At 51.2% G+C, this 18,741-nt stretch overlaps 1 protein-coding gene across 2 annotated transcripts in view; it reads left to right on the forward strand.

Annotated features, from left to right (window-relative positions):
• Positions 1-18,741, forward strand: part of GPC3 (glypican 3) — a 153,784-nt gene that overhangs the window by 89,750 nt on the left and 45,293 nt on the right. For both annotated transcript variants that reach the window (XM_029997350.1, XM_029997349.1), the window contains exons 4-6: positions 2,608-2,741; positions 5,643-5,768; positions 17,502-17,622. In XM_029997350.1, the coding sequence (XP_029853210.1) occupies positions 2,608-2,741; positions 5,643-5,768; positions 17,502-17,622 (381 nt within the window). The remainder of the gene's footprint in view (positions 1-2,607; positions 2,742-5,642; positions 5,769-17,501; positions 17,623-18,741) is intronic.

The raw sequence follows: 18,741 nt of genomic DNA on the forward strand, positions 1-18,741 counted from the left end.
CTAACTGAAAATTTGGATGCACTGCTCAAACTTTCCCCCTTCTATCCATGAAGATTTCATCTGCTGTCCCACGCCAGGGCTAACAGTCCCGTTTGTGGTTTCATCACTCGCAGGAGCCCGTGGTACCCAGATGCCGTGCGGGGCTGCGAGGATGCGGCTGAGCTGCAGCTCCCGCGCAGGCGCTGGGAGCGGAGAGGCTGCGATACCTTCGGTGCCGGGTGGGAGATGAGGCAGCCCCGGTCTGCCCGGCTGCTCTGCTGTTTGAAGCATGCTCTTGAGTGGTGCCATTGTTCGCACTGTCGCTCCGGCCCTCCCCTCCCATTCAGAACGTCTCAACATCCTTGGGGAAAAAGCCTTGATCCTGGACTTGCTCTTCTCTCGGGGTTCAATAGGCTTCGCCAGCTGAAAGGCGGGCTTGGGAAAGGGATAGGGGGGCTTTTCACAGAGCTGAGGAGAATCAAAGGGAGTCATCACAAATGGCAGCTTAAAATATCCGACCTTTTTCCACTTCTCCGCTTTACGTGCCCGTACAGAGCATGGGTGCAGCGATGCTGCTTTGTGGCGTTGCTCGTTCTGTGGCCGCTGTCCTGTAGCTTTTGCGTATCTTGTGTGTCCTGTAGCTTTTGCGTACCTTGTGTTTCCCCAGGATGGTTTCATGGCAGGTCTCGCCTCTGACCTCTGTGCTGGCTTGGAGGGCACCTTTGTGGGGGGGAGGTCCGGAGACCCCCGTCATCCTCGCGCTCCCCTGCTGATCTGCCCATTGCAGGGACGGTGGCACCAGCCAGCACAGAGAGAGCACGGGACGTGCAGACCCTTTCTGCCGCGGTGGGGTCTCAGGTGTCCCAAATGCCCTTGTCCAGGTCTCTTGCTGCCCCATGATTTTCTCCTAGTCCTGGCTGCCTGCATCAGGGGACTACCTGCAAATCTTACGAGAGAGGGATGAGTGCTAAAGGAAAACCCAAAAGGCAAAGAAAACAGCCCAAAATATGGTGTTTGTTTTTCTTACTCCCTTTCTCCCTCCCTCTGTCTTTTAAGCCGGCCACGTGACGTAGGGAGGGCAGTAGGGCTGATACATTCTTCTGCAAGACTTGGTTTTGGCCAGGCAGAGAGGAAACACAGCCAAGGGAGTGCAGCGGAGAAGAATCCAGGTAAGATGCTGCAGAAACTGCTCCCCCAGCAAGCTGCAGGAGGAGCCGCTTCGGCAGAGGGAACCGCAGGTGCAGAAGGGTCCGGTGGCAGCATCTCTTCCCACCGTGCTGTGAACCAGAAATGGCAGTGCCCAGCTCCCAGGAGATTTCTCTTTTACTCTTCATTGTGTGGCAGCCAGAACAAACAAACTGTGCTGCTCTTGATAATGAAAGAGGTGACATTACTAATTTATTTGCCCACCCAAATGCAGGATGTAATAGAACAGAATTAATCTCTTCTCTTTACACATCAGAAGATTGTAGCTTTGGGCAGCGGGTGTGCTTTTAGCCTCCGGTGTGCGGCTAACTGGGAGTTTAGCTGGCTGCCTTGGTTCGGTGTGGCGTGAAGGTAAATGAGGTGCTGCAAGGAGCAGGAATTTTATGGGTACGTAGTTGGTCCCATGCCTGGATGCGGGTGGTGGGATGAGGCTCAAGGAAAGAGGGGTTGGTGATAGCTGCGGTACCTTCGTGGTCCCGGCAATCGGCTGAGCCCCTTTCACAACCCAGCATGGATGAGTCCTGCAGAATAGCGCAGTGTGTGGTTCAAAAGGCGAGTTTCCCAGTGGCAGCGGTGCCTCGGGGGGGCAGCTGTCCCTCGGTGGCCTCCCAGGGAAGGAAATGGCTGCAAATCCATCTGCAGCAGGGACTGCAGCGGCAGCCGCAGCGCTGCTGGCTGAGTCTCGGGACACTGGCCATGCAGGAGAGCTTTAATGAAGCGTTTTGGATTCCTTCCCTCACCGCTGCAGCTGGTTACCGAATCATCTGTATGCTAATGAGCTAATTTGTGTCATTAACAGAGCCCTGTTAATCAAGACCTCCCATGGTATGACTGGGCTGTAGCCATAGTGCTTGCTGTATTTTAGGCCCTGATTTTTTTAATTAGTAACGATGTGTATGATGCTCATCCCTGAGCACCTGCAGCGCAGCCCGTGTGGATGCTGAGCTGCCTTGAGATGCAGAACCAGGGTCTTAGGATTTACCTTCAGAGAGGAGGTGTTTCCTAAAAGTCTGGCTAAAGAGGTGGAGTGTAGAGTCTTGAGATGCCATGGCTTTCAGCAAGGAAGGAGCAGGGAACATCTCAAGCTCCCTCCTGCCAGCATGAGTTTAACCCGGCACAGGGAGATTTGCCGGTCACGCCTGCAGCTCAGGGGTTTTGATAGCCACAGGGGCACTTTGATGCCCCAAAATCTTGCCTGAAGTTTCCTGCCTTCCCTCCCACAGGGCAGGTATTTGTACAAGAGTGAGGTTGCAGCCTTAGGGCAGCAGTTTGCTTTCAGGTGCTGGCATGAGCTATGGGAGAGACAAGGATGATGGGATGACAGACCAGCTCATGTGCATGTGCCAGTCTGCATCTCAGCTATTTTCCTGCAGTGTTTCTGGTCCCAGCACTTCTTCATGCTGCTGCGTTTGTGTTTTCCAGATCAGCCGGTTATGTGGCCACGCTCAGCAGAGGCAGTATCGATCAGCTAATTACCCTGAAGACCTTTTCATTGACAAGAAAGTCCTGAAAGTGACTCAGATCGAGCAAGAAGAAACTTTGTCGAGCAGGAGGAGGTGAGAATACTCGGGCTGAGCGCAGTGCCCACAGGATGAGCTGCAGGAGTGGTCGCTGTATGGGATGGCCCTGTGGAAGCAGTTGGAAGAGCTCCTTATTTCCCTTACCCATAAACCTGCAGCTGATTTTGACTCTGAATGTGAGAGCTGCTCTGTGGCTGGCTCTGAAGTGCAGCGAGGTGTCTACATGTGTTTTCTTACCTAATGCTTTTTTTTTTTTTTTTTTTTTACCCTGTAAAACTGCCTCCTGCTTTCCATCTTTGTTTTGCTTTTTTGCAATACACCAAACGCCCAGCTTCATACACCAAATGCCTTGTCTGGGTTTCTTCATCACTGCTGTAGTGCCAGAAATACTCACAAGTGTAGTTATAGGTGGAAACGGTCACTCTAGCCTGAAACGTTGTGTGTAACACTTTGTGTGTAGGTAAGGGGGACTCATTTCACTTTTTTTTTGTGCAGTCTTTTACGGTAGTTCAGGGATTTTAACAGCCTTTTACTGAATATTATCAAAGTGAAGCAGGTGCCTCTGCTGCTGGCGCTGCACCCTGTGCTTCCTTCCCTCTGTAAATAGAAGCTGTAATTCAGTGGGCTCACGCTGGTGTGTTAGGGAGAAGCATCTCCCCTCTGGATCTGAAAGCGCACCCAGAGATGTGCAGTGCCTCTACTGCTCTCTTGAATACAAGAAAAAACCCTGTGGAAGAGAAACTGGCAAGCTTGGCAATTTTTGGAGTTGGGGATAGACTAAGTTGGATGGATTTCTCTTTAAAGAGTAACAGGGCCACATTCTTGGTACGGTTCCCGTGAGATATAGCACCAGGGCTTGCATTCCTCCGTTGTCTCAACACGTCGGAGGGTTACACAGCCCAGGCTCTGCCAGAGATGTCCTTTGAGGACTGTGAAGTCTAATGAAATCTGCTGTGATGAATTACGTGAGCTCATACCTGCAGTTATGGAGTTTCTCCCTTCCCTTCCCCCTCCTGCCCGGCGGGGAGCTCTGCTGCCCGGGAAAGTTTTCTTCCATCCATTTTCCCCAGCACTGCCGGGGTCTGCGGGACGGGGAGCAAGGCAGTGCCTAGGATGTAAGGAGCTGGGTGCGATGGGCTTGTCCTGCTCAGGGTTTGGCATTACTGAAGACCCAGGTCTTGCCTCATTTTGGCTTTCAAAATGGCGTTGGTTGGACCTCCTGCCCCACCGTAAGGCCAGTGCAGGAGATGGCCGTAGGAGGTGGTCGATGCAGGAGGTGAATGTCCGAAGCACCCCTCCAGTTTGTGCAGGGGGGTTGCGAGCCGAACTCCCACCCTTTGGAGGGGCTTCAGGCAAACCCTTATTTATTGGCATGGACAGTGATGGACGGGTTGGTGCCTCGTGGTGACCCAGGGCAGGACTTGGGTGGCCTTCTGCCTCCATCGGCCGCCGGCTCTGCCCACGCTGGGCTCCGTCAGCCCGGTCAGAGCAGACACAGGCTCCTCGTTAGCAAAAAGGCAGAGCAGAGCAGCGCAGCGCAGGCTGCCTTCCCTGGCGCCGGGGCCTCTTCTCCTTGTTTCGCCTGCCCCCAGCTGGCAGCTGGGGGCTTCGTCTGGAGAGGGAACCCCACGAAATCCCCAAGCAAAGGGGGACGGAGGGAGCCGGGCACCCCCTCTGCACCCCAGCCTGCCTCAGTTTGCTGGCGCTGACAGCCTGGCGCTGCTGGGCACCTGCCCACGGCTGGCAGGGCATGGAGGTCCCACCGCTGCGGGCACCGAGGGGGTGCCCCTGAGAGCGCTCCCCCCTCGAGGTGCTGATCCCTCGTCATCCCTCCCGGGGAGGAAGGAGGCCGAGAAGTAACCCCTCGCCAAAGCGGGGAAACGCGCTGAACGCGAGCCGGGAGGCTGTGAGGCCGCGCGTTACTTCCTCCGGTCCCTGCTATTCATATTATCATACTATTTGTGCCATTTACCTAATTAAATCTGCCAGTGTTTCCCGGTGACGGCTGCTGAGTGCCCCCGAGGGGACAGGCCTGGGCTGGGGGGATGGGCGCATCCCGCTCCCGCAGCCCCTGTCCCCTTTCTGGTGGCTGTCAGAGTCCCCGGGATCAGGCTGTGTCCTGGCACCTCCGGACTGCTGGGGACCTGCCGGGGACGGAGGTCCTTGGTGCTGGGAAGGGAGGGTGCAGGGCGGAGGTGCAGCCGGACTCACATCCCCTCTGTCTGGCACAAGCCCTGCTCCAGCGGCTCCTCCTGCCTTCCCGGGGCAGAGACGCTTTGCTGAATGTCACCTGTCCCTTTGAATACAGACTGTGACCCCATGGCCAGCCCAGCATACACCTTGAAATCCTGTATTTTCGACAGTGCAGCATGAAACCGGGCGTTACCCATCCGTACAGGTCTGTGCTGAGAGTGTCTGCTCCGGTCTGCCACCAAAAATGCCACCTGCCCTTGCAGGCGTGTCGGATGGCTGATGTCAGGCAGACAAAGTGACAAGGCTGTCCTTTCCTGGAGGGCCTCCATCGTCTTCTGCAAAGCAGAGGGGACTGCTGGCAGCCTGAGCACTTGCTGCTCAGTTGCACCCCACATATGCACGGCCTGAGCCAGCAGCACCTTTCCTTAGGTGCTGTGAGAGCGCAGAGAGTGTGTCTGGCTTTGGCGTGCTGCACAGTTGGGCTGAGGTTCTGCTGCCCCAGCATCCCTCCCGTCCCAGGCAGTTTTTCCCTGAGAAACACGGATTCAGCTCTTGACTGAATAACATCAGGGGACGATGCAAAATGCTACTTGAGGTCAGAAATAAGACTGATGCTTCATGGTTTGTTTGCACCCAGCTGCTTTCTTGTTGCGTTTGTGTGACTACTTTCACTGGTTAAAATGCACCAACCCCATCTTCTTTTCCTCTTCTAACTGAGCACCATTTTTCTCCCCTTTCTTCCAGGGAACTCATTACAAAGCTGAAGTCCCACAGCAGTTTTTACAGCAGCTTGCCAGAGTACATCTGCAACCACAGCTCTGCTGTTCAGAACGACACTCTTTGCTGGAACGGACAAGAAGTTGTGGAGAGGTGAATCACATCTCCCTTTCCCTCCCTCTCCCCAGCACTGTTTATCTTGTGTTAACCAGGCGCAGGAGTGGTCTGTGACCAGGACACTGCTCGTTCCCTTAAGAAACCTTTTGCAGAGCCGGTGCCCGCCTGCACTGCAGCTCAGATGGATGTGCAAAGTCTGCGAGGAGAAGTGGTTGCGTGCTGCCCTCCACTGAGTTTTCTGCACTCTGCTGTGAAATCCCTGCAGCCGTGAGTGCTTTTGGTCGGAGTGGTTTGGTAGCGGTGAGCCAGAGAGAGGAGAGCAGCAGCAGCTCAGCGCAGCCGTGCTCCCGTGGGAGGGTGCACCACAGCGCCTGGAGTAGCTCCTCCGGAGTAGCAGTGGGGGCATTGCCACCGTGCGCTGCGTTGGGCTGGGGATGCCTCCAGCCTGGCTCTGTGCAGCGGTAGCAGGACAGCATGGCTGGCGTCCCCTGCCCCATCCAGGGAGTGACAAGGAAGACCACCTTGCTGGGTTTCTCCTTGGCCACGGCTCTGTGCTGGAGGAGGTCAGGACCACTTTGCTCTGGTGGTGCCGCCGCTGCCGTCTGACTGTCTCCTTGCAGCCGAGCCCCGGCTGTCCTTTCTGGATGGAGCCATTCACACCAGGCTCCAGCTCATGCCCTGGCTGCTTTTCCCTGCCCCACTCGCCAGTTCTGAGGATGTCCTGGTGGTAACTGTGAGGTTACTGAAGACAGGCAAATACAGGATTCATAGCGTAAAGGGGAAGGAAGTGTTAATAGAAATGGAGGTTTTTCTTGCAAAAAACGCCCCTCGGGAATGTTAAAGAATGTGGAAATAGAACTTGGAAATGTTTTTTATAATTATACATAAATCTCTAATCACCCTACTTTGCAAAGCATCCTTTGCTATTAAGTAGTTTGCATAAGGGAAGAAATAGAAATAAAATCAGGAAGTGGTGAAATGTTGAGATATTAATTATGACTTCTTGATCAGTAACCTCGGGTGGTAATTAGCCTGTACTTGCAATACTGACCTGAAACACTGAAGGGACCAAAATAGCATCAAACTATATTTTGAAAAAAAATTGCTCAAGCATCTTAAGATCACACGCTTAATAAAATGTACGTACTTTGCCTAAGGAAAAAAGTGTCCTCTATCTGGACTTATTTCTGGAAAATCTTGAGTTTCCATGCCTAAGTGAGAAGTTCAGTTGGAAAAAAAAGATAATTTCAGTGTTGTCTCACTGATTGTTAATTAAAACTTCTTAAACAGTGCCATAAACACTGCAGCTTTGCAGGGGAGGGCCTAGGGTGAGGTATTTGCTTATGACAGTTCACTGGGGCCATAGCCAGCGGCCCTGGTCCTGGTCCTGCTGATGCCACGGCTGGGTGAAGTGGCAGCAATGGGAAGGTGCTGAGTCCAGATCCTTCCACAAATGTAAGTTCAGAGTTATTTGCAGATTAAACATGACTTTAGATGATAGCCTTCTTCAGCTTTCTGCTGAGAATACCAGTGGGCCGTCATAGGCAGAGATGTCACCCTAGCTCCCCTGCTGCAATGCCGCAGCGTTGGTGGCACAATACGGCAGGTCACGTAGGTGCCGCAGCATGCGGAGGGGGCAAGGTAGGGAGAGGTTAAAGTGTGTGTGCGTGAAGGGGGCACAAGATCTCAGCCCCTGGCTGCCTGGCTGTGAAGTTGAGGATTAAATCCTCTGCTGTGCTTGAAGAGAGCATGCCTCTCCACTCCTCCTTGCCCGCTCTGATCTATTGCACAGATGTCACCACCTCTGCCAGCTCCTATGAAATACTAGTAAGAGCTCCTTTGCAGACAGATATTGGAGTTTTTTGCTGCAAGCAGAGAAGGGTGCTGAGAGTTAAATCCCCCATCCCCTCGCAGGGACATCAGTGGTGTCCTGGAGGGGGAAACTCTTGCTGGCTGGGGAAGGAAAGCAGTGTGGATGGTGGCTCACATGGAGGAGGAGATTTGAAGACTGTGATTTGACACCATGAAGGCAGGGTGTTCAGGAAGGAGGGCAAATGGATGCACAAAATGGAAATAGCTATTGCCCCTTAAAAGCATTGACTGCCTTCCCACCTTGTATTTTTAGCATCTGCAGCTGTAACCCTTCCCAGGGTGACCCTCTCCTCTCCATAGGCTGAGAAAGGGTCTTATACCTGGTGGTGTTTCTGCTGATGAAACTACAGGGGGAACTCAGCTAAATAAAGCTGAACTAAGATAGTGGTCCAGGGTGCTCCTCTCCCAGGACCAATTTGCAGAATGTTTCAAATAGAAGCAAACATGTAGTTAAAATGGTCTCTAAAGCCAATTGCATTGCTTCACGTGGAGCTGAAACTGACTGCTTCATGTGCTTGGACTTCGCAGTGTGGCATCTCTTTCAGAGAGTCTGGGAGGATTCCTGAAAATCAGGAGCATTTAAGGTAATGGTTCTCGAGTACCCTAAACCACCAGTTTCTTTATTTCAGTGTTTTCCCCAAGAGGGAGCCAAGCAGCTGTTCACCACGTAGGAGCTCTTTCGCAAGCTGCTCTGAGAATGTGCATTATGTACTGGAGTGTTTCTGGCGTGACTACAGCAGTTCTTCTGCTGGACTGATGTGCACTTCTTGGTTGTCAAACTCCATCTTGCCACTTTTTGCAAAAAAACTGGTGTTTTTTGAATATCCAGTATTAATTTCAGGATGCTGACCTGGTAGTTGTCCCACACGTGTAACAGCTGCCAGAAAGAAGGGTCTGATTTTCCAGGTTTTGGGCATGTAAAATATACTTTATATCTTAATGTTTCCCTCTTGCTTTGTTGCATATTGGCTTTTGCAAATCAGATCTTCCTGACTGAAAGTTCGGCAGGCTGGACAGGAAGAGACGCTCATGCCTTGCACTTAACCTGCTGTGCGTGGTTGCTGTAGCTGGATATGTTTCACCTCAGGGCAGGATTGAGTTGCCTGAGCGTGGGCACCACGTGCAACCTGAGACCCCTTCGAGATTCTGGGACATCCATAGGAAAGTCTAAGACTACCCATATCCCTGTGGAGTGGCAGCCGGGGCTCGAGGGAGACACCTTGCGATTCCTATAGCAATATGAGGTGCCCATCCTAGGGATAGATTAGGAAACACCTGCTGAAGCTGCTGAAAACTTTGCAGCACCAGGTGAAGACCAGGAGAGAGCGATGGTTGGGTGGATGCCATGTTCCCATGTGTTTCTATGTCTGGTGCTGCGCAGACGATGGATAAAACTGCTCAGGCATCGCTGTGTCAGTGAGCTCGGTGTGAGCATCCATATGGGCATGTCTGGGCTTTGGTGGTGTTCTGTAGGGTTTGTGGCTATTTACCTCTCACATCTTTAATGCAGCACTCCGGTGTTAATTAAGTTAGAGAGGAGCCCTACTGCTTTATCCATTTCCTGAACTCTCTGTCACGACAAAATTTGCTAGTTACTCTAAGCCCTTTTCCTATAACATGTTAAATCAAGCCTGGAATAGTAACTTCCCAGCCCCTTGCCAATGCACTCAAGTACTAGATAATACTGACAACGTGTATCCTACGATTTGACACAAACAGTCCCTTCTGCACCCTACGCTTCTCTTGTGGTTCTTCTGAATCAGTATTTACTCTGTCCTGTTTATCCCAGTGCTTTGTTATCAGCAGAGAGTGAGCATGTCCCTCCTCCCTGCGGACTGGACATGCACAATGCCTTTCCACTGGTCTCATTTCCCAGTTTGAACCTTGAACCATCCTCTGTTTCCTCCTTGCCCTTAACTCCCTCTGCCCTGATTGAATGTGGCGCATTTGTCTGGGACTCCGATGCAATGCAGCTGGCTGGAGTATTTTATTGTGCTTTTCTCCTGACACAATGAACCATTTCAGTGCAGTCCTGTGCGGACTCTACTTTGCTTGTCATGGTGATCGGGGTCCGACTCTGAGCTGTGTTCTTGTTTCATCCCTGGCTCTGAGATTTCCCACCAATGCAGCAGGGTTATGCATGCAGCGGGTGCGCTCCTTGCCTGGTGCAGCCCCTTGCAAACCCCCTGAAATTAAGAGCTCTGAGGACCTGCTTGACTGAGGGCTTTCTACGCCTTGGCTTGTGGTGGGGATGACATGCAATGTGCTCTGCTGATGGGTCAGCATCACTCATCCTGCTTTGTGTATTCTAGCATTTTTAATATGATTCATCCCTCATTTTCTTTTACTGAGCCTTACTTTGTGGTCCTTTGTCCATCTCATTTACTTCTCCAGGTTGGATCATCTAATGGTAAGAATTCATCCTCCTTCCTGAGGTTTGATCTGTGGGTTAACAGTTTGATCATCATCCCTTGTGTGGATTTAGGACATGGTGCCTTGAAATAACAGCTTGCAAACAGTGGCAACCATACAAGGAAGGTTGATTTTTCTGGTCATGCAGAGCAGTGCCTGTGTCTTTTGCTTTGCTGTTGCTGCGTGGTTGAAGAACATAAGCCAAAGGGGGAAGAAAAAATAAAAGGCAACACATTACTGCTTTTCACACTTTTCAAAGTGTGCAAAAACATATCATGCTTTTATGGGATGCCACAAAGGTTTGCAGCAAAAGCCACAAGTGGCACATTCCACCACTTGCGAAGAGCTTGTTTGAGGGGTCATGGTGCTCGGGTGTTCGTGGTAGCTGGGGACCAGACCTGCTGGATCTTCCTCTGTCTCTGTGCATCCCTGTGCACCTCTTTGCAGCTTTCCTGGGCTCAACTAATTGACAAGCACTTCCCTGAGATAGCAGAGGGCTGGACATGTAGACAGGGTGGGTGTGCAACAGCTTAAACCTGCCTAAGTGAGGGTTGCCATCATGCCCTTCCTTGCCTCTGTTTGTCTTCATGCCCCATCCTCCCACCTGCCCTCACGCTGGTGGTGGGTGGTGGGTGGTGAGAAGATGTTGACCAGCCTCTCTTATCCTTATCTCCATCCAGAGAAAAACCAGAGGGTGATTCTTATCACTGAAGTCCTGACTGAATAATTAGCTCATTTAAAGACTTCAGCTTAAGTCAAGTGGGTGTTGAGATATCAAACTCTTCTCAGTTTCTATGGGAGTTAGGCGTCTGAATCTCAAAGGTGATTTGAGCCTTATATATAGTATCAGGGCTTTGCAGCATTTAATACTAAAAGCCTATTAAAATCTAGATTCTCAGAGTTTAATAATCTGCTTACATGACTGTACTCCTTTCAAGCTGTTCTGAATAGAATGACAGCAACATTTGCCCACTGCAAAACTTGTAAGCACATTAAGTATTACTGTTAGATACTGCAGTTTCCAAATTTCTCAAGACAAACTTGTACGTTAATCTAAATCACCCGCATAACTCTTGTTCTCTTTACACCAATTCCAAATTAAAATATTTTTAGCACCTTGCCAGATTCTCTTCTTCAAGCTAGAAGTCTCAGATTTCCCTGCTGTTGCCAATGGACTGTGGTTTGTTTTAATCATACAAATCATAAACAATGAAAGCACAATTGGAAGCAAGAGAGAAAAATGAGATTCTGTAATTGGAACAAAGGAGATTCCATGCCAGCAATAACCCTTTAGTTCATGAAGGGTTTGGTTATTTCTGGCAGTGCTGCAAAATATCTGATACAATGGAGTCCCCGAAGAGGGAAGCTGTATAACTTTTCAAGCACATAAAACACAGTTTTGTAGCAAATGTAAGCTATAATGAAAGGATAGTAGGCAAATTCAGTGGGTTATTGAGTGGCCATAATTGTTTCCAGAGTATTTCAGAAATGAAGATCATGAATCTTCCTCTATTAAGCCTGCTGCTTGGTCTCAGGTTTAGCCAATTTTTCCATTTGTCTTGAACTTTACCCAGCTGAAGTAAGAATGGAGAGGGACTTCAGGCTGCCCTTTTATGCTACAAACTCCTATTGTTTTGCCATGAATATTACAGTTTTTGCTGTTCCTTCTTAAAGTCCCATCTCCCAGAACCAGATGATTACCTGAGACTTCAGGTTTATAACCAAACTAACATCTGCAGCACGCTTACCGGCTGTAGTGCATTGCGTAGGGTGGTTGGGAAGAGGCAGGGAACTGATACAGCAGGATCTCAGAGGACTCTTACGGTAGTGAGACCAGGCTGCAAGGTGTTGATATTTGGAAATTCAGCAGAAAATGGCTCCTTTTTATTTAGGTGAGAATGCTCCCCGCTGAGAGCGTTGGATCCTCCCGGTTCTTTTTGAAGAAGCTTGCTCAGAGCTGCTGGTGGTGTAAATTGACTGCGGCATTGCGAGCTCTGCAATGACTGCAAGCACTCGCTGCAAGCGAGCAGCGGAGTGCACGTTGCAAGCCAGGAAGGCACAGTTACCACCTCTTCTTGGAGCCTTTCGGACTCATCCAGGAGTTACTCCCTGTCTGCAGGGCGGGATGAGTGGGTTGGAAGCAGCTCTTCCAGCCTTTTGGCTCCTGCCACTCGCACCGCTGATGTGACACTGAAGTTGTCCCGCAAACCTGACAGGCAGCAGGGCCAGGGAGAGTAAAATGTTGGCATCGCCACTGCACCCACCTTTACTGACCCATGAAAACCAGCTGGAGATAAGACTTGGGTTCCTGCCAGGAGTGCGTGAGAGAAACTTTTTTTTCCTGTCTCCCCTTTTTTGTATCTTTTTGCCTCCTGTGTGGTGAGGGCTCAGTGTCACCAGCCCACATGGCCTGTAGTAAGTCATGTCTTGAAATGCAGAGCAGCTTCAGGGGATTGCGGGTGCTGGAAATGCTGCTCTCTCAAGCTCGGTTATTAAGTCCTGTGCAATGAAACCTCTTCTCTTGTATTGTAGTCCTGCCTTGTAGCAGTCTGTGTTGTATTTGTCCCCGATCCGCTCCCTCAAACAAGTCTGATTCAGTGAACAGAGATAGTAGAGGAAGAGCCTGCAAGGGGTAAACGCTGTTTAAAATGTGGAGCTGCATTTGAATAAATACTTTGCAACTGGAAGGCAGGCATAAATTAATTGTTATTTGTATGACAAACTTACTTTCCTTTTTCTAAAAGGTGTAATTCTTTATGTTTGCCTTACAGGATTACTTTCTCTAAATCGCACGTCGGGCATTGCAGTAACTCATCTCTAAGCCTAGCATGGCCAAGTAGGATGAACACACATTTTACATTCATTGCCATATATTTAAATTACATTTGTCATCTTGTCTTCCTTGCTCTGAAATGAAAGCCTGGAAAGAGCTGCATTTGGACTGGAATGATCAAATGTTCACAGGGGAGACATTTGTGGATGGTGGGAAGGAAAGGAGGGGAAAATCTCTTAATTTGACTGCATGCTTTAGCATTTACGGCTGGTGGATGAGAAGGAGCAGGAAGGGTCTGTAGTTGTGCTATCCTCACAGAAGACCTCAGATCATGAGTGTTTTCATCAGGTGTTGTCTTTAAAGTCGTTTTTAGCGAGGGCTGCTTATCAGCACATTTTACAATGTGACATTTGTCTTTGGAAAATACCATGTCCCCAGCAAGAGCCCATACCCAGGGAGCCCAGGCAAGGAGATGCTGCTGACTGACGTCAAGACACATCAAAGAGGAAAGTATTTTGGGCTTTGCTTATGAAGTGGAAGCCAGATAATGCTCATGTTGCAACACTGATACCTCTTCAGCGCAGGGACCCCTGGGTGCCTTTACCCACTGTGCTTATTTGCTGTTCAAGGCCGATACCACCGTGGTAGAGGTATGTGATGGGTTTCGTGGAGTGGCACAAGTGTCCTGCAGAAGGGGGTGTTTTATTGGCATATGTTGAAAGCAGCTGGAGATGGCTCTGAGATTTCTCCTTTTCTGCACTGTGGCTGGAGAACACGGGAGGAAGGTGACGCTTTGGCTTTGCTTTGCAATGGGACCTGCAAGCCCACCAGCCCTGCAGCAGCTTGGTGGGACGCAGGGGAGCCTGCATGGGGACTGCCCTGGGAGCCCCCTGCCCTCCAGCCTGGCGGGGGCTGCAAAGACATCTCTCTGCCATATTAAGGCCTGGCTGTTTGGCCCAGGCTGCAGGGAGGGGTGCCAGCTGCCTTTTCCAGCTTTTCTGGCATTTCAGGAATGCCCATCCCTCACTGAAGCTACATTTCAAAGTCTTTAACCCTTTGGTTGGCTGCATCCCGCATGCCTGAATGCGTGCCACCCCGGTCCTGGTGCTGGGGCAGAGGGGCACAGCCGAGGAGGAGCTGGCGTACCCCTGGAGCTGGTGTACCCCTCGTACCAGAGCACACCGGGAGGTCTCGGCTTAGCAGCGCAGGGGCAGTGTGTCCTGAAGCGCCCAAGCCATGCAGGAGCACGTCTCTGGCTGTTGGGATGCAGCGTGTCCCCATGCATCTGCTTCTTTGCGATTCATGCTCAAAGATGTGCAGCTTGCTGCTTCAAATGACTGGTGTAATGATGCAAATGGTTCATTTTGGGCCTAGTGCGTACCCTTGTACCTGGCCAGGGGGGAAGCACCAGGCGGTGGCTCTCTGCTTCTCCAGCATCACTGTTTTAGGGAGAGATCCCTCTGCAAGTGCTTTCAGGTTTGCTTCCTTCTCTGGTAGACTTGTCCCCCTGGGGAGGGTGATCTGAGGTCCTCATCACCCCAGCAGAGCCTTCTGGAGAACAATTTCAGTCTTTGGACACGTAGTTCCAGTGTACTACTGCCATAGTACTGTGTTCTTCCCTCCTGTATGACATTGCGTAGGCTACAGAAATCCTCTCTGGCAGTCGTTGCGTGGATTTCAGAAGAAACGCCCACTCAAACCCAAGCTGTTGAGTTTCTTTGTATAAAACTGTTTAGGAGAGAGATTGTATTAATTTAGGTATGCACCAAATGGGCTTGGTTCTGCTCTTGCTAAAACCTGTGGGAGATTTATCCTGCTAGTTAAATCTCTTAAGCCCCAGGAGACTTTTTAGCAATGTACTTTAAAGTTCCATCAGTGTTTTAAATTAAATTTACAGTGACATCAAAAATGGTAATTTCATTGGCATCCAAAAAGTCATGTGTCTTGTGGATATTTATGTTCAGTCGTCAGATGTGTTTGTTAGGTTGGCACGGTGGCATTAAGTGACTATGTGACAAATAAGCAGCAGGTTTAATGGTTCGCTGCTCCCAATGCCTTATCCCCCTGCAAAAAGTGAAACCCAAGTATTTGCAGAGCCGGGCAGGTCTGTGCTTGCGGCAGCAGCCTCTTCCCACGAGATGGTGCTCGGAGCCTGTGGTCCCACCAGCAGTCTGTGCCAGGGAACCAGACCTCCTGGGCATGGGCTGCTGCAGGCTGGGATCCAGCCTGGCGCTCTCTGGCCCCACTTCTCCCAGTCACTTAGCTTTCAGCCTACAACAAGCCTCTAATTGCATGTGTAGGTGCTTTTCTGAACTGGGAGCTATTGCGTCTCAGGTATAGCTGCGTTTTGTACTTCCCAGGATAATGCCACTATTAAAAAAAAAAAAAAAAAAAAAAAGTGCACTTTGCAAAAGGTTGAGTCCTAACGGGAGGCCCCAGCATGGGGAAAGGTGTCTGGGTAGAGAACAGAGCTGCTGGAGCGGGTACGGTACACCTGAGCAGCACCGTGCTGCAGCTGAAGCGCTGCGTGGTGGTTTGACTGTGCAGGCAACTGCCCCAGTGTTGAGGAGCTGGTGGGGCCTGGGAGACCCCAGCCGATGTCTCTGCTTTGCAGTGACGCTTCTCCTGTACCTGGACAAGTTTTTTATGCCTGGAAACAGGAGTATACACAGGCGTGTGCTCCTCTGTTAGAGGCACAAACACCTCCTTTCTCCCATCCTTCTTCGTCTGTCATTTCTTTCAGTGAAGCATCTTGTGGCGTCGTCAGCCCTGAGCTGAGCTGTGTACGGGGAGTGCCCAGCACTGGGGACCTGTACGTATAACTCCTGCTCTGAAAAAGCCTTGGAGTGGAAATCAGCCTCAATCCTGTACTTTAAATGATGAGAACATTTTGGATCAGGAGCAGATTCCTGCTGCACCAGTATAAACCTGGGGTTGCTTTTGCCTCCCCACATATCTGAGTTGGTCTCATTCCTAATTTAGAGTTGAAGTGGGGCCAACCCCCTGTGTATCCCCAAAACCCTCAGTGTGCCCTGACAGCTGTTCTGGCTGAATGTCCCCATGCCTCTTGCTTTCTCCCCCAGTAAAGCATCCTCCCCGAGCTGGCCCCACGATCCTTCCCGTCTCCCTCCCCTCCTTTAAATCCCTGCTGAAGTCCCACTTCCTCCGCAAAGCCTCTGTGAAATGGGCCGACTGTCATCGCCTGAGCTCGCCCGGCAGCGTGGGGATGAAGGATTAGTGGGCAGCAGAGCGGGGAACTGGCAGACAGGGAGACAGTCAATGGGGCTGGTGCTGGGAGTTGGGTAAGGACATGATGTGTAGGAGATGAATCGCAGAAAGGAATATTCGTCGTGTTTACCCACGGCACCGGAAAAACAGACGTACAGCAGAGCAGACTGATGCTTGGCGTTATCTCAGCGATCTCGCTTTTGTAGGCTGTGCCGGGGTTTGGCAGCGTGCGCTCAGGCTGTCAGCTCTTGGAGATGAGGACTTGTTTTGTGCTTGTAGAGTACCGCGGCCTGTCATTGGGGCTGCAATGAACACCAACAACCCACAGCTCAAGAAGGCACCAGTGTGCTCTGTGCCACTGCTGTGGCTGCCAGCACTCAGCGGTGGCAGCCGCTTGCTCTGGTCCCGAAGCCAAGTTTGAGGTTGGTGTGGACGCGCTTGTCTCACGTCCTGAGCGTCATGAGCTGTTACCCAGGTACCGAGTGTAGAAACACGTTCCTCCAAAGGCAAGCATGCAGCGATCCCTCTGTCCCTCTTCTCCTCGCTTTTATCGCTCTGATAAACTTTGCCATTCCATACATTTGCAGCAGTGAATTTATATTTCTTTCCTAATCGCCGATGAGAAAGCTGAGCGCAGGCTTCACCGCCCTCCTCTGCAGAGCTGCCCTGGCAGCTCAGGGAGGGTCCCTGTGGAGAGCTGCATCTGGAGATCTTTCCGCCAGCTCTTAATCTGCTTTACGGGTGCTTTACTGACTTGCGTGGTACCTGTGTAAATTGAGATATCGTGTGGTGCAGAGCCCAGCACCGTACCAAAGTCAAGGTATGTTCTGTCTAAGCAGTTACTTTGATCCCCAAGGCTGGATCTCATCAAAGACCGAAATCAAGATTGTTTGACAACACCTATTTTCCATTAGCAATGTTGACAGCATTAATTATATTCTGATGCTTTAATTCTTTATTATTGAAATCACACATCAGTGATAGTCATTATTTTGCAAGGGGGTTGATGTTATGCTAATCAGCTTGCAGTTAACTGGGTCATCCCACTCATTTTTTTTGGCTGTGGGTACAACACTACCGCTCTTGTACTGGAGTCTCTGTGGTCTGCCAAGATTTATTTTAAACAAACACGAGCAAGCCAGAATTTCTGAGCCAGCTTTTTTAGGACTCTTGGGTGCAAGTTATGTGAAAATATTTATCCCTGTTGTATACTGTTTAATGTCTTCCTTGGTTACTAATGGACTGGAAAGGACTTCATTGTCCTCAAGTGATACAAGTACATCGTCTTGCTGCTTTGCAAAGAGAGAGCAGAAATGTTTATGGGAATCTTCTGCCTTTTCTTTGTCATTATTAACTGTCTTGCACTCTCTGTTTTGGAAGGGGCTGGTGCTTATCTTGGGATTTCTTTTGTTTGTACTGAACTTTAAAGATCTCCTGTATATTAGCCCATCACATCGTGGTCTCCTCTGTTCTCACTCCCACAGGTACAGTCCCCAGATCACAAGGAACGGAGCAAAAGCTCAGCCTGGCAACCATGAGGTGAAGATGAAAGGTCCCGAGCCAGTGATCAGCCAGATTATTGACAAGCTGAAACACATCAACCAGGTTTGTTGCAGGCGTGCCAGCAGGGATGGCTCCAGAGTGGGCGGTTTCCAAATCAGTTTGGCCTCCCCCACGCTTTCTTTGGGCTCAGCCAGACAACCCGGGGCATCTCCATCTTCAGCAGCTGTGTGTAGAGCCAGTGCCACCTCGGCCCCGCACGGTACCGTGCTCACGGGGCGCGTGGCAGGTCCCGATTCACGCGCGCCGGCGTGGCGCTCTGTGGGTGCAGCGGGAGCTGCAGGGCACGTGCGTTGCAGCCCGCCGGGGCTCAGCCTGCGCCCGGGCGATGCGCGGATGCATCCCTGCCGCGCGCTTCTGCTGGGCATCCGTCCCCTGCACAGTGGAGGACCGGGAAAGACGGAGCTGCCGTGGTGACCCCGAGCACGAGGTGCTGACAGGGGTTTACGTGGCACGTGCCTGATGTCCCCGCTGGTCGGAGGAGTCCCCTTTGGCGTTGCTCGTGGCTGGCAGGGAGGGTCACTTGTTTCTTTGCTGTGTCTCCCTGGATGTTCACTCCCAGTCACTACCGGCGCAAGTTACAGTTGAGTGGGGAAATGGCAGAGCTGGATGAGACCCTTTCCACTGGGGAGGGAGCTTCCTTCCCACGGTCTCAGACCTGGCATCCTGGCTGGGACAAGCAGTATCTTGTCTCTACCCGTCATGCCAGGCCAGGTTAGGTCTGTGAACAAGCCCCGCTGCTGCCAAGGGATTAGGTGGCATCTCTGCGCAGCGTTCACCTTGCGATTGTTAACCTCCCAGAGCTCTTCTGCAGCGTTGCCTCGGGCCAGCTGGGTTGGATTCTGGCTCTGGACTCTGCTCTCCTCTCTGTGTCATTGAGTAACTCATAGAGGGGATGTTTTTCAGTAGACTGGTAGCTTGGACCTCTCTACTTTCCAGGGACACAGCACTGGGACCTCGCAGGGCAAATACTCGGGCAGGAATGCTGTCTGTTAATACAGCTGCGCTGCCCAGTCTCTCCCGAGAGAGCTCTTACTGGTAGGGACCTTGTTCAGGGTCACTCCGGCACGAGGCTTTGGGCGGAGGGTTCCCGGGGTTAAGCCCAGCTTTGCTTCCCGGCCGGGTGGGCTGCGAGGGCTGCTCTGTGTGGAGTTGCTGGCTTAG

The sequence above is a fragment of the Aquila chrysaetos genome, chromosome 21 (genome assembly GCF_900496995.4).
Source record: "Aquila chrysaetos chrysaetos chromosome 21, bAquChr1.4, whole genome shotgun sequence".
Taxonomy (NCBI): Eukaryota; Metazoa; Chordata; class Aves; order Accipitriformes; family Accipitridae; genus Aquila; species Aquila chrysaetos.